Source organism: Trachurus japonicus, chromosome 1 (genome assembly GCF_045865225.1).
Source record: "Trachurus japonicus isolate A0001 chromosome 1, Traja_1.0".
In the NCBI taxonomy this organism is placed as follows: domain Eukaryota; kingdom Metazoa; phylum Chordata; class Actinopteri; order Carangiformes; family Carangidae; genus Trachurus; species Trachurus japonicus.
In genome coordinates this window covers 23122513-23135786 of record NC_140907.1, presented here as the reverse complement: position 1 = coordinate 23135786, position 13274 = coordinate 23122513, and the positions used below count along the sequence as shown (strand labels likewise).

The 13274-nt window shown below is 38.4% G+C and overlaps 2 protein-coding genes across 2 annotated transcripts; both read left to right on the top strand.

Annotated features, from left to right (window-relative positions):
* Positions 1 to 99: 99 nt before the first annotated feature.
* Positions 100 to 7429, top strand: LOC146991929 (group XIIA secretory phospholipase A2-like). The gene is made up of 4 exons (XM_085780778.1): positions 100 to 503; positions 869 to 945; positions 5816 to 5981; positions 6651 to 7429. The coding sequence occupies exons 1-4, from the start codon at positions 284 to 286 to the stop codon at positions 6767 to 6769; spliced, it is 582 nt and encodes a 193-aa protein (XP_085636904.1). The 5' UTR covers positions 100 to 283; the 3' UTR covers positions 6770 to 7429.
* A 2598-nt stretch (positions 7430 to 10027) lies between these two features.
* LOC146991928 (group XIIA secretory phospholipase A2-like) lies at positions 10028 to 13163 on the top strand. Its single transcript, XM_085780766.1, has 7 exons — positions 10028 to 10306; positions 10440 to 10547; positions 10687 to 10785; positions 10947 to 11081; positions 11213 to 11289; positions 12037 to 12199; positions 12856 to 13163. The coding sequence occupies exons 1-7, from the start codon at positions 10102 to 10104 to the stop codon at positions 12972 to 12974; spliced, it is 906 nt and encodes a 301-aa protein (XP_085636892.1). The 5' UTR covers positions 10028 to 10101; the 3' UTR covers positions 12975 to 13163.
* The last annotated feature ends 111 nt before the right edge of the window (positions 13164 to 13274 follow it).

Here is a 13274-nt window from a genome sequence, read left to right as displayed (position 1 = left end):
AATTTATAATTTTATATTTTGACATAACGTCGGTTGTAGTAATTCTTCTGCTGACGTAGCTTCGTCTCGGTTGGTTTATCAGCGGTCACGTGATATCGTCAAACCCGGAAACGTCGACTATAGTTACAGCTGGTAGGTTCGCACCTTGGAAATGAAGTTGAAAACAAGCAGAAGTGAAACTTGAGATGCGATCGAAACGAATGTCCTGAGGAATAAAACCAGCCAAAGATTATCGACGTGCCGGGAAACGCAGGTTTCCTGGCCCCTTGACGAGAGGTGGACTATGCTCTACCACAGCTACACCTGTGTTTTTCTCTTGGCTTCACTCTCCTGCGGATGTTTCCCACATGTATCTGCCTCCAACCAAGAGCCGGAGACTCCAGACTGGAGGATGACTCTGAAAACTATTCGTAACGGAATACACAAGATTGACACGTACCTGAACGCAGCACTGGACTTGTTTGGTGGCGATGACGGGCTGTGTCACTATAGGTGCAGTGATGGTAAACCGGCGTCTTGTTTCTACTAAGAAAACCTGATTCAAAGTGATCGAGTGACCTATGAAACACAGGTTTAACAGAGAACACAAACAGCGGCTGTTTCATTTTAGTGCCAGTGCATACATCCAAACATCACTGACAATATTCACACCTGTGCTTTAATAATTCATCTTAAATCATCTTTGATCATAATGAAGAGTCAGCCTTATTATATGTTGAGTTTATGCATCAGTTGGAAGTTAGAGTATCAGCCCTGAGTGGCACAGTAAGCCATTAAACCATCTGTGCTGATGTGTTTATCTCTAACAAAACAAGATAACGTCGGTGGCAGAACAAGAGACATCTTCACCTTTGCTCCTGTCTCACAGGTTACAAGCCGGTGCCTCGTCCTGAGTACAAGCAGCCACCACCCAATGGATGTGGCTCCCCACTGTTTGGATTCCAGGTATAGTAGTGAGGTTGCATCATACGCCTGCTGCCAAAGTGCACCTTTAGCTGATATCTTTGAAAAAAAAAAGACAAAAGATATCAGTCAAACATGTGTGTCTGTTAACTGAACGCCATTGGTATGTTTCATACTTTTTCCACCAATCAGCAGAGACAAATTTTTCATCTTTTGATTTAGCTCAGGACAACACAGAACAAAAGCAAGTGAGGAATAGTTCTATTTTGAATAGTAACTAGAAAAAGCATTTCCAAAAATGGAAATGGTGTGACTGCTGATAGCAACTGAAAGCTGTTGCAGAATTAGCAAATAGTGCAAGCAGTGATCACCATACAAATGTTTGACCAAGGTAGGAATCGAACCCACAACCTCATGGTCATTAGACTTCCACTCTGCCTCTAGGCCACAGTGCACACACAGTTGCAGAGACTGTTGTCTGTTAATGATCTGCACACTGTCAACATCAAGAAAGCTTGAGAGTCAAGCTTGAATGACTTAGAATGAAAATTTCTGTGAATTTCAGGCTGAGAGCAGCAGTTTCAACATGAAGCAAGTTATCAGAAGTCAACAGAGGACAACTGGGAAAATAATTCACTATAATTGTTGTTGAGGCAAGAATTGAACCAGCAACCTTCAGGTCTCCAGACCAGCAAGCTAACTACTAGGCTACAGACAGAGACAGTATGTAAGGGGTAAAGAAAACCTTTGATAAGAGGATCACTGGCTTCTGCTTAAAAAAAAAAGTAAGGAATCGAACCCATGACCTCATGATCAATAAACCTTTACTCTGCCACTTCGCCACAGAGAGCACAGACATAAGCATGTTTCAAACAGAGTTGTGGAGAATTCTCAGCATTGGGCTGAATGAGAGCAGAGAGCTCCCTGGCTGCATTTAAAAAATATTTAAAATTATTATCTAAGTCTCTTTGCATTTTTGACCAGAATTTTAGCCAGAAGACAAGTGTGGCTACAAAACTGGAGAAAATAATTTGTCTAGAGTTTAATTTGCAGAAAAAGTTAAATATTTTAAAAAGTATAAATAGTTTAAAAGAGAAAAGTAACGCCGATAAAGTTCAAAAAAAGCTGCACGTTTTGATATATGAATTGTTGAAATAGCACAACACCTAACACACTAACCATATGGCCACAGAGAACCTGAGTTACAATGAGCTTTATACTATGAGGAATCAAAGACTGTCCAATGACAGCTGAATAATTGGAATCAAAAGTCAAGCAATGATGTGAAATGACTGAGGCAGGAATCGAACCCGTGACCATATGATCACTAAACCTTTACTCTGCCACTCGGCTACAGAGAGCACACTGCTTTCAAGACTGTTGTCATTCATTGTAATGTGATGATGTGCTGCAAACTGGTACGAGTAATCAAGGAGATAACAAACACCTGTAACCAATTGAAGGCGGGGGAGGAGAGCAGAATTCAACATAACATAACAAGAATTCTTCCCTTGGATTCGAACCAGTGACCTTAGGGTTGGCAGGCAGTTACCCTAACCCCTACACTACAGAAGAGTTGTGAGGAAGAGAGGTTGAGACTCTGATGAATGTGAGATTTTTCAATGATGCTTAAAACAAAAATAAATTAATATAAATTAGCCACACCAAGTGAGAAGAGGACTTTTTTGTGACCTGTGACTATTTTTTGGTGAATTCAAATGAATTAAAAAGCACTTAACAGCAAGTTACAAAGTTGAGCTCCTTCTCCTGCTGATGTGAAAAAAATGCATTGAGCTTAATGAGAGCAGAGAGCTCCCTGGCTGCATTTAAAAAATATTTAAAATTATTATCTAAGTCTCTTTGCATTTTTGACCAGAATTTTAGCCAGAAGACAAGTGTGGCTACAAAACTGGAGAAAATAATTTGTCTAGAGTTTAATTTGTGGCCATGCTGACAGTTTAGCCAGAAAAACTCTAGAATGTTTTTTTGCCTCTCTCCACTCTGACACCACTCTGGCTCTGCTCGTTAGACGCAATACACACACATTATAAAGCTGAAAAAAATCAGAAAAAGTTAAATATTTGAAAAAGTATAAATAGTTAAAAAGAGAAAAGTAATGCCGATAAAGTTCAAAAGAAGCTGCACGTTTTGATATATGAATTGTTGAAATAGCACAAAGTATGAAGGACTAGAAGAAGACCGTAAAAAGGCGGAAGAAAATGGCCAAACAGAAGAACAATAGTGTGACTGCTTCAGCAGTCACACTAATTATTATATAACAAATGTATACAGTGTGATAAAAATGAGAACAAGGGCTGCAAAATATGCCAAAAGAACATCATATAATGATCATATGGGCAGATATTGCAATGGCTTTATGCAATTTAATTTGGAATGGCGATTTTTAGTGTGACTGCTGAAGCAGTCACACTATTGTTCTTCTGTTTGGCCATTTTCTTCCGCCTTTTTACGGTCTTCTTCTAGTCCTTCATACTTTGTGCTATTTCAACAATTCATATATCAAAACGTGCAGCTTCTTTTGAACTTTATCGGCATTACTTTTCTCTTTTTAACTATTTATACTTTTTCAAATATTTAACTTTTTCTGATTTTTTTCAGCTTTATAATGTGTGTGTATTGCGTCTAACGAGCAGAGCCAGAGTGGTGTCAGAGTGGAGAGAGGCAAAAAAACATTCCAGAGTTTTTCTGGCTAAACTGTCAGCACGGCCACAAATTAAACTCTAGACAAATTATTTTCTCCAGTTTTGTAGCCACACTTGTCTTCTGGCTAAAATTCTGGTCAAAAATGCAAAGAGACTTAGATAATAATTTTAAATATTTTTTAAATGCAGCCAGGGAGCTCTCTGCTCTCATTAAGCTCAATGCATTTTTTTCACATCAGCAGGAGAAGGAGCTCAACTTTGTAACTTGCTGTTAAGTGCTTTTTAATTCATTTGAATTCACCAAAAAATAGTCACAGGTCACAAAAAAGTCCTCTTCTCACTTGGTGTGGCTAATTTATATTAATTTATTTTTGTTTTAAGCATCATTGAAAAATCTCACATTCATCAAAGTCTCAACCTCTCTTCTTGATAACTCCTCTGTAGTGTAGGGGTTAGGGTAACTGCCTGCCAACCCTAAGGTCACTGGTTCGAATCCAAGGGAAGAATTCTTGTTATGTTATGTTGAATTCTGCTCTCCTCCCCCGCCTTCAATTGGTTACAGGTGTTTGTTATCTCCTTGATTACTCGTACCAGTTTGCAGCACATCATCACATTACAATGAATGACAACAGTCTTGAAAGCAGTGTGCTCTCTGTAGCCGAGTGGCAGAGTAAAGGTTTAGTGATCATATGGTCACAGGTTCGATTCCTGCCTCAGTCATTGCACATCATTGCTTGACTTTTGATTCCAATTATTCAGCTGTCATTGGACAGTCTTTGATTCCTCATAGTATAAAGCTCATTGTAACTCAGGTTCTCTGTGGCCATATGGTTAGTGTGTTAGGTGTTGTGCTATTTCAACAATTCATATATCAAAACGTGCAGCTTTTTTTGAACTTTATCGGCGTTACTTTTCTCTTTTTAACTATTTATACTTTTTAAAATATTTAACTTTTTCTGCAAATTAAACTCTAGACAAATTATTTTCTCCAGTTTTGTAGCCACACTTGTCTTCTGGCTAAAATTCTGGTCAAAAATGCAAAGAGACTTAGATAATAATTTTAAATATTTTTTAAATGTAGCCAGGGAGCTCTCTGCTCTCATTCAGCCCAATGCTGAGAATTCTCCACAACTCTGTCTGAAACATGCTTATGTCTGTGCTCTCTGTGGCGAAGTGGCAGAGTAAAGGTTTATTGATCATGAGGTCATGGGTTCGATTCCTTACTTTTTTTTTTAAGCAGAAGCCAGTGATCCTCTTATCAAAGGTTTTCTTTACCCCTCACATACTGTCTCTGTCTGTAGCCTAGTGGTTAGCTTGCTGGTCTGGAGACCTGAAGGTTGCTGGTTCAATTCTTGCCTCAACAACAATTATAGTGAATTATTTTCCCAGTTGTCCTCTGTTGACTTCTGATAACTTGCTTCATGTTGAAACTGCTGCTCTCAGCCTGAAATTCACAGAAATTTTCATTCTAAGTCATTCAAGCTTGACTCTCAAGCTTTCTTGATGTTGACAGTGTGCAGATCATTAACAGACAACAGTCTCTGCAACTGTGTGTGCACCGTGGCCTAGAGGCAGAGTGGAAGTCTAATGACCATGAGGTTGTGGGTTCAATTCCGACCTTGGTCAAACATTTGTATGGTGATCACTGCTTGCACTATTTGCTAATTCTGCAACAGCGTTCAGTTGCTATCAGCAGTCACACCATTTCCATTCTTGGAAATGCTTTTTCTAGTTGTGTTTAATTTTCACATAAAAATAAAATAAAATTGATTATCTGAATTTATTTTCTTGCACCAAACAAACTTGTCACTGTAAGCCAGAATGTCTCCGTAGCATAAAAAATTGCACACAACAATGTTGTGACACATTTTACCGTATTGGCCGTATTGTTATTATTGTATTATTTTGATTGCATTAGTGATTAATTGTGCAGCCCTTAAAAAAAACAAAGAATGAATTCAATATTTGATGTGACAACCCTTCAACTCTAAAATGGCACCAGTTCACCTCAATATATTTCTGCACACTTTCAGTGCAGTATCAGTCAGATGCTTGTAACAAATGGCTACTTTTCGTATTAATTATAACGTGAAATAGACAGATGTAGATGTGGCTCTCTTGGAAAGAGTTGTAAGATTTTTTTTTTGCCGTGGAGCTACATTTCATAAACGGCAATAAACCTAACCTACTGGAACATTCACACAACACTTTGCCTTTTGTCCTGTTTTACCACTGATTCATGTCTCCAGTTCGACATAGGCATCCCCTCCATGACCAAATGCTGTAACCAACACGATCGCTGCTACGACACCTGTGGCCGAGAGAAGCACGACTGTGATGACGAGTTCCAGGACTGTCTCGAGACCATCTGCAGGAACGTGCAAAAAACTCTGGGATTGGCCCACAGTGTCCAAGGTGAGATGCTGAGTAGCTTGCTATCAATACCATACAGCATACTGATGTTTAAGGTGTGTTGTTTTTGCAGTGAGTGTCCAGGTTTTATGATATCAGTAAATCATATAGAATGGTATACATCAAACTACTACATTACTTTGCTGGAGTTTTCTTCACATACAATACATACTATACATATACACATCACATTTCTCTTTTTGCAGGTGAGCGCCTCCTCTATTTGATCATGTGTAATTGTAGCACAAAGTTTGTCCAGCAGAGGGCAAAAGAGAGCCTTATTTGCACACTGCACTGCAATCTGTGTTATCTGGATCACCTCAATCTGTGCTATGTGGATCACAGTCAGTTTAATTGGTAGTAGTAAATCAAAGAAGAAGGAAGAGCGCACACACTCAAAAGAAGAAAAAAGGTCTGGAGGTGCTCGGCCACACACTGACGAAGACTGACCGTCAAAACCGGTTTGTGTTAGTAGCCTGTACCAGTGAGGCATTAAAGATATCAGAAGGACACTGAGTGTTGCTGGTTATTTTTTAATTGGTAGTAGTAAACTACAATAAAATCTTGATTTAGATAATACCGTGTATGTTTTTGAACAAACTTGCCTGTGCACTGTTGTGTGTTTTCTCATGTTCTTCTTCCTCTTGTTCCCTCTCTCCTCCACCTCTGCAGCTTGTGAGACGGCAGTGACCCTGCTGTTTGACGCTGTTATGCACATGGGATGTAAGCCGTACCTGGACAGCCAGAGAGATTCCTGTGTGTGTCAGTATGAGATCAAGAAGGAGCTGTGACACTGCAACAAAATCAAGACTACGAAACAGAAGCACAACGTTGGCAATAAACTTCCTTCAGGCTCAAAGGTTTTCTCAGGGATAGAGCAGAGGGTCGATACGTGTCGCACTTCTGTCAGACAAGTGAATGTGAAATGACCTTAGTTTTTAGAGTGGACAGATAATAAAGTTTGTGTGCGGCAGTTAATTATTTATATTTTTTCAATACTGTGTAATGGACTGTGATGGACTGGGACCCGGTGTTCAGGGTTTCCCTGGGTTTTGAATGCTCCGGTAGCCCATGTGTTTTATTCAAGATACAGCAGGTCTGCTGAACATGTGCAATGTGCTTTTTTGTCTACAGGAAACAAGAATACAACTAATATGGAAATATACTTTTCTAGTTATTTTCTAGTTTTCTAGTTATATATCACTGATAAAAACATTTTTTTAGGTTTAATTGACCTGGTAATCACTGTCTGTATTTAAAAAAGCTCAACAAACAAACAAAAAAAACATTATTGCCCACTTCCGTCTCCCATGCAACTACTAGGAACATCTGAGCAACTGTCTTCCTTATTTAGACTTTGTAAAACACTACATGGGGATTAGACTATGGTGAGCTCAACTTTTGTATATGGAGAAAAACTAAACTAAAATGTCATTAAATAAATAAATGTATTTCGTGGTAGTTATGTGTTTTCTTAAAATAGTCAGTTGTTGCTGAGTTGTTCATTTGTATGACCACTCTGGACAATATGGTGCTGCTGAGCGGTCTAACAGGTATGTCTGCTCTTAAGCCTATACCTTTATTGCTATAAATAGGACAAGGAACCTGAACGTTATGCAAACATTAAATCAGGTGAAATGAAACCTAAGCTAACTTGCAGGGAAACGCTTGTGTCAGCTGGACGCTGGATCATGGCTTGTCATACTTACATTTTAATTGTTCTGTTTCTGTGCTCTTCCGTTTTTTTCCCACATGTTGCTGCCGCCAACCAGGAGCAAGAGAGTCGAAAATGGATGAAGACTGTGGAAAGCATTTGTGATGTTGTAAACTACGCAAGTGTACTTGACAAATTAATCAAGAAGACCAAAACACTCCTGGACATATTCACCTGGTATCATGGAGATGGTAAACTAACTTCTGTTTCACAACCTTTCTCGAAGTGGATTAGTGTAATGTTTTCAATTTTAGGATCCGGTCTTGTTATTTTCTAATTGGTAGACATAAAGAAGATAATGGAAAGTGTCCTGCACGGAATTAAGGGCTTTCAGCCAAGTGTGGATATATTGTTGGAAACATCCAAAGTGGTTTTCTTTCATGCTTCCACCAAAACCTTAATCAAATGGAACAATTGAACTGTGAGATAAAGGTATAACTAAGAAAACTGGAGTAGTGTCAGTATCCAGGTATCATGCATGTTGGTTGTTAACTCACACATTCAAACATCATTAATACTCCTCTAATCTGTGCTTTTTGTTTTGGGTTTGTTGTCCTGTGGTTGTTCCCCACAACAAGGCCAATGGGATCTATACTGGCAGACTTTGGAAGCTGCCTGTGACATCATATCCGAGGTTGAGACTCCTTATAAATGGCACAGTCACGGTAAACAAGATTTTTTTGATTTTATTCTAAAACTCCAAGTATACAATTGATCTTTGAAACACATGTAACTTAGAACATCAGTCAACAAGATAGCTGATGATGACAAATTAAGAAACAGATTCATATTGGTCCTGCTGCAGCTGGTAACTGTAATTTTTGTATTTCAATTTAACTCAAAAATAAAAATGACTATGATTTTGTTAGGGTCTGTACTAAGGCTGTCACAGACCTCCCGAACCTGTCAACCATTTACATCTTTCAGAGGTGTGAGCAGCTCTTCTACTTTTTACAGTTAGGTGCCTTAGATTTCTGTGTGTGTGTGTGTGTGTGTGTGTGTGTGTGTGTGTGTGTGTGTGTGTGTGTGTGTGTGTGTGTGTGTGTGTGTGTGTGTGTGTGTGTGTGTGTGTGTGTTTAACTTTTCAAAAAACATATCCGAATTCAGGCTACCATTATTATTGATTACTTTAACAAAAATATGTAAAAATCAATGATACACCTATATCTGTTGCTCATGTTGTTGTTCTTTCTTCTCACCACAACAGGGTGTCAGATCTATGATGGTCCGGGAGAGCCAAGGAGAATCCTGTGTTCTTAAAATGAAGTGCATGTTTGTTTGTTTTTTTCAATCTTATGATTTTCTTTTAGGGTGTTAGTGGTGTTGGACTTGTATTTGAGCACATGTGAAAATTCACCCAGTATAATGGTAAATAAATGCTTTTCTTCAAACACTGCACTGGTGAGCTCACCTTGCATACATGGAGAAAAACTGATTCAAAATGTCATCAAAAAAGAAAGAAAGAAATGTCTTTATTGTTAGCCTAATTGTGTGTTCTCTGTGGGTACATTGGTCTACATGAAAAATTTTGTTTGTTATTTTAAGCAAAATAAAATGTAAAACTTCATGTTCCAGGTTTACTGTGCTCTACTGTGGTGTACAATAATTTGAATTGTTGAACTTAATACATTGGCCCTGTCAAGTGGGTTAATTGGGGTATTGGTTGGCACAGCAAAAAAAAAAAAGCAGCACAAGATCAGAGAACATCTAATGCAGAGTTTAGGACATGTCACAAAAACACTACAATCAGAAATAAATCAGTATGATTTTTTTATTTTTTTTTCCCAAAAAATCTCTTATATATTATTAGTTATATAAATATTATGGCCTATGCATATTTCAGTCAGCCAACTCAGGATTCCCATATTTATTGCGGTTTTAGTATACATTTAGAGTTTTTTGGCATCTAAGCTCCGAGCTCATCACTCCCTGAACAGGATTTCATTAAAGGCTATAGATGGGAGGTGGTGTGGTACGGCAGCAGCAGTATCACTGACAGGTCAAAGGGGAAGAAGGAAACCTTTTGCAGCCCAGATAGCTGCTCGCCATATTGGGAGGCTGTGCATGACTGAGTGAAGCATGTCACATGAGTAAAGCAGTGCAGCTTGCAGGCTTCATTCATTCACAGTCATGCACTTTTGATATTCTTACATTAGCTACTTCATTATTGATTCATTGAGTTGTTATGCGACTGAATGAATTATCTGTGTGATTAAGTTGTGGTGTTGCTGAGGTTTATACCATTTGTCTTCTTTAACCTCCCCTCATTACCATATATGGGACACAATAGTCAGTGTGTAGTGTTGAAACTGACAGCGGAGAACAGATGAAACGAAAACGAAACTTACGGTAGGCTACTTGCAGGGAGACGCGTCTGTCTGTTCTTACTGGGAGATGTGCTGATGTTTTATGATGGTGCTGTATCACACCTACGCCGTTATTGCTCTGTTTTTATGCTCCTCTGGATGTTTTCCTCACGTTGCTGCCTCCTTCCAAGAACAAGAGTTTAAAAACTGGACGAAGACTCTGGAAAGTGTTTGTGAAGTCATACACAACAGTGCACCGTTAGTCGATGCTGCGCTGGACTGGGCCACTGGCTACAGGCAAAATGATGGTAAAGTAACAAGTAGCATCTTCTTGTGAATATTTTCTTTAAATGATTATTTGATCAGTTTATTGGAACTTCTAAACATGATATTAACTGATATGTTACTTTGTTCTCTTCCTCATATGTCTGCCCCCATAAGGCTCCGCGAATAAAGACTGGACCAAAATTGTTTTTGACAAAATATACAAGACTGGACCGTACCTGGAAGCATTGTGGACCCGGTATTATGGACATAAGGATATTGATGGTAAAAAACAACACACTTATTATGATGGTGCTGTATGGTGCTGTTTTTTCTCTGAATGACTTATTTTAATGTTAAGGTTTCAGGATCCAGCCTTGTTATGTTTTGCTTTGTTATTTATGTGTTATCTGCCTCCTTCCAGACATAAAGAAGACTCTGAAAACTATCCTCCATGGAATAAATGACTTTCACACAAGTGTGACTATACTGCGGAAAGCGTACAAAGTGTTAAGTGGTGCAGGTAAACTGATTTCTGTCTTCCCTCTCTGTCAACAATTATTAGGCTAAGTGTAACGAAGAACACAACTGTGGCTGTGTTGTATTTCAGATGTTGTTCTAATCTGTGCTCTTGTCTCTTTCTGTTGGGTTTGTTGTCCTGTGGATGTTTCCCACATCCATAAGAGAAATGGAGTCCCGACTGGCGGATGACAGTGAAAGCTCTCTGTTACATCATATCCAAGGCTGAACCATTAAAGGATGCAACATGGGTCCTTGTTGAAGGCGATGACAGAGTGTGTCATTATAAGTGTATTGATGGTAGCCTATATCAGTCTCTTTAAAAAAAAAAATCAACACTTTTCTCTAAGTGAACAATTGACCTTTAAAAAAAATGTGCAAGTTAGATCATCAGTCAACATCAACAGGATTACCGTGCTCCTGTCTCACAGGTAACCTCCCGGTGCCTCGTCCTGGGTACAAGCAGCCCCCACCAAACGGATGTGGCTCCCCAATGTTTGGATTCCAGGTACTGAGGCTGCATGTAAAATCATTTGTCCACACTACACAACACATATAGTCCCGAAAACAAGATGCAATGTAGGTGAGTCTGCTACGATGACATTACTGATATACGTATATTAGCTTCATATTTGTCAGGTTATGTCTGTTAGCCAGGAGGCATCAGTATATTTCATAGTTTGTAAACCGTCCAGCAGTGTAGGGTATTTCAGCTGTAGATAGGCCCATAACATACAATACTATGCAAAGGAATTCTATACTTGAAGTGAGATCAGGCCTACTATCAAAAATAACGCTTAAACATAATATAGCCTATATAAAAAAGTGCATTAAACAAGAAAACAAACCCTAAACCACATGACAGTTTTTTAAGCTTAGTAGGTAGGTTGGTCCATATAGGTCAACCAGATTGAATGCAGGATGAACTTGAGACAAAAGAGACACATCTTAAATGCAATTACGTATATGACAAATAAAAAATCTAAACATCTAAAGTGACTCAAACCTCAAAAATACAATGTTGATATGACTTTGCAAGAGTCTGGGCTGTCACAATATCAGATTTTCACTATACTTGTGGCCAAGAAGTTTCATGACAACAATATCATCACCATAAAGTAGTAACTCAGTACACTATACATTTTGTCATCTCTAAAACAGGTTGTTGTTTTTTTTATTTATTTTTTTATCACTGAGCCAAACTATAAGCACACTATTTCAAGCAGTAGAAGAGTAACTGAGGTGTTGTTTCCAGTTTGACATAGGCGTCCCTTCCATGACCAAATGCTGTGACCTTCATGATCACTGCTATGGCACCTGTGGCCGCGAGAAGCGCAGCTGCGATAAGGAGCTCCATCACTGTCTTGTGACCATGTGTAATGAGCTAAAACCTCTGGGACTGGGCCAGAGTGTCAAAGGTGAGAGGCTCTAATTCCTCACTATATAATAAAGGTTATGTTTTTGTTTTTTTTGCAATAGATACTTACAACACTTAACAATGCTTTAGTTAAACTACTTAAAAGCTTTCATGAGAGCTTTACATTTTTCAGAGGTATGAGTATATGTGCATTGCACTATGAAAGAATAATGTCTCAAGTTAATTTTGCTTTTTTGTTCTAAGGCTGTGTTGTGTCTCATTTCAAGCACAAGGTGCTTTCTTGTGAAACACCTTGTGAATTTCTGTGAAAGGTGCTATACCAAATAAATGTATTATTATTATTACATTGTTATTATTTATTCATTGTACTAAAGTGTGTAAAAATCAAGGTTAATGAATTTAATACAGGAGTTGTGTCTGCCTGTAGCATATAACCCTTTTTCAGGGAAAATAAGAATCATTACCAAATTCCTTTTAGCATGGAATTAAGATACTTTCTAAAGTTTTGTAGTTGTGTATGAATTTATCGGATGTGAGACAATGATAAACTGTAAATGGACACAGCCTTGTAATGTCATCTAGAGACATAGACCATATCTCTATGTATTTATATACGTAGGCTATATATTTTTTGCCCGGTGTTATTGCTTTGTGTTTGCTCATGTTCTTCCACTTTTTTTGTATTCATCATGGCAGTGTGTGAGTGGGTGGTGACTCTGCTGCACGACGGGGTGAAGTGCTTAGGATGCAGGCCGTACCAGGAGAGCCAGAGAGAGGCCTGTATGTGTCAGTATGAAAAGAAGAGGGATTTATGACACTGCAACAGAAAAAAACAAGAAGGATCAATTGAACTCATACATTTTTCTCTCAGACTTGTAGACTTTCTGAGGGATAGTGTTATATTGAACTTTTATTTGGACATATGAAAACTGACGCCCAATGTTATGTCACTTATTAACAAATACTTTTCTTCTTGAAGATTCAGAAGTTTGCCCCTTAGTAGCCTATGCATCAAATATGAACATGTGACTGATAATCAAAACAATTCTGTTTTTCTTCATATAAAAGTTGTGAAATAAAGAAATATAGGCTTCTGTGTCTTTAATTGTGTCATT

Excerpts from the sequence above, each read along its gene's own strand:
- LOC146991929 (XM_085780778.1), top strand. The coding sequence starts at position 284 with ATGCTCTACCACAGCTACACCTGTGTTTTTCTCTTGGCTTCACTCTCC. Across the intron at positions 946-5,815 it reads CCCCACTGTTTGGATTCCAG|TTCGACATAGGCATCCCCTC; the intron begins GTATAGTAGTGA and ends TCATGTCTCCAG. Across the intron at positions 5,982-6,650 it reads ATTGGCCCACAGTGTCCAAG|CTTGTGAGACGGCAGTGACC; the intron begins GTGAGATGCTGA and ends CCACCTCTGCAG.
- LOC146991928 (XM_085780766.1), top strand. The coding sequence starts at position 10,102 with ATGATGGTGCTGTATCACACCTACGCCGTTATTGCTCTGTTTTTATGC. Across the intron at positions 10,307-10,439 it reads TGGCTACAGGCAAAATGATG|GCTCCGCGAATAAAGACTGG; the intron begins GTAAAGTAACAA and ends TGCCCCCATAAG. Across the intron at positions 10,786-10,946 it reads CAAAGTGTTAAGTGGTGCAG|AGAAATGGAGTCCCGACTGG; the intron begins GTAAACTGATTT and ends CACATCCATAAG.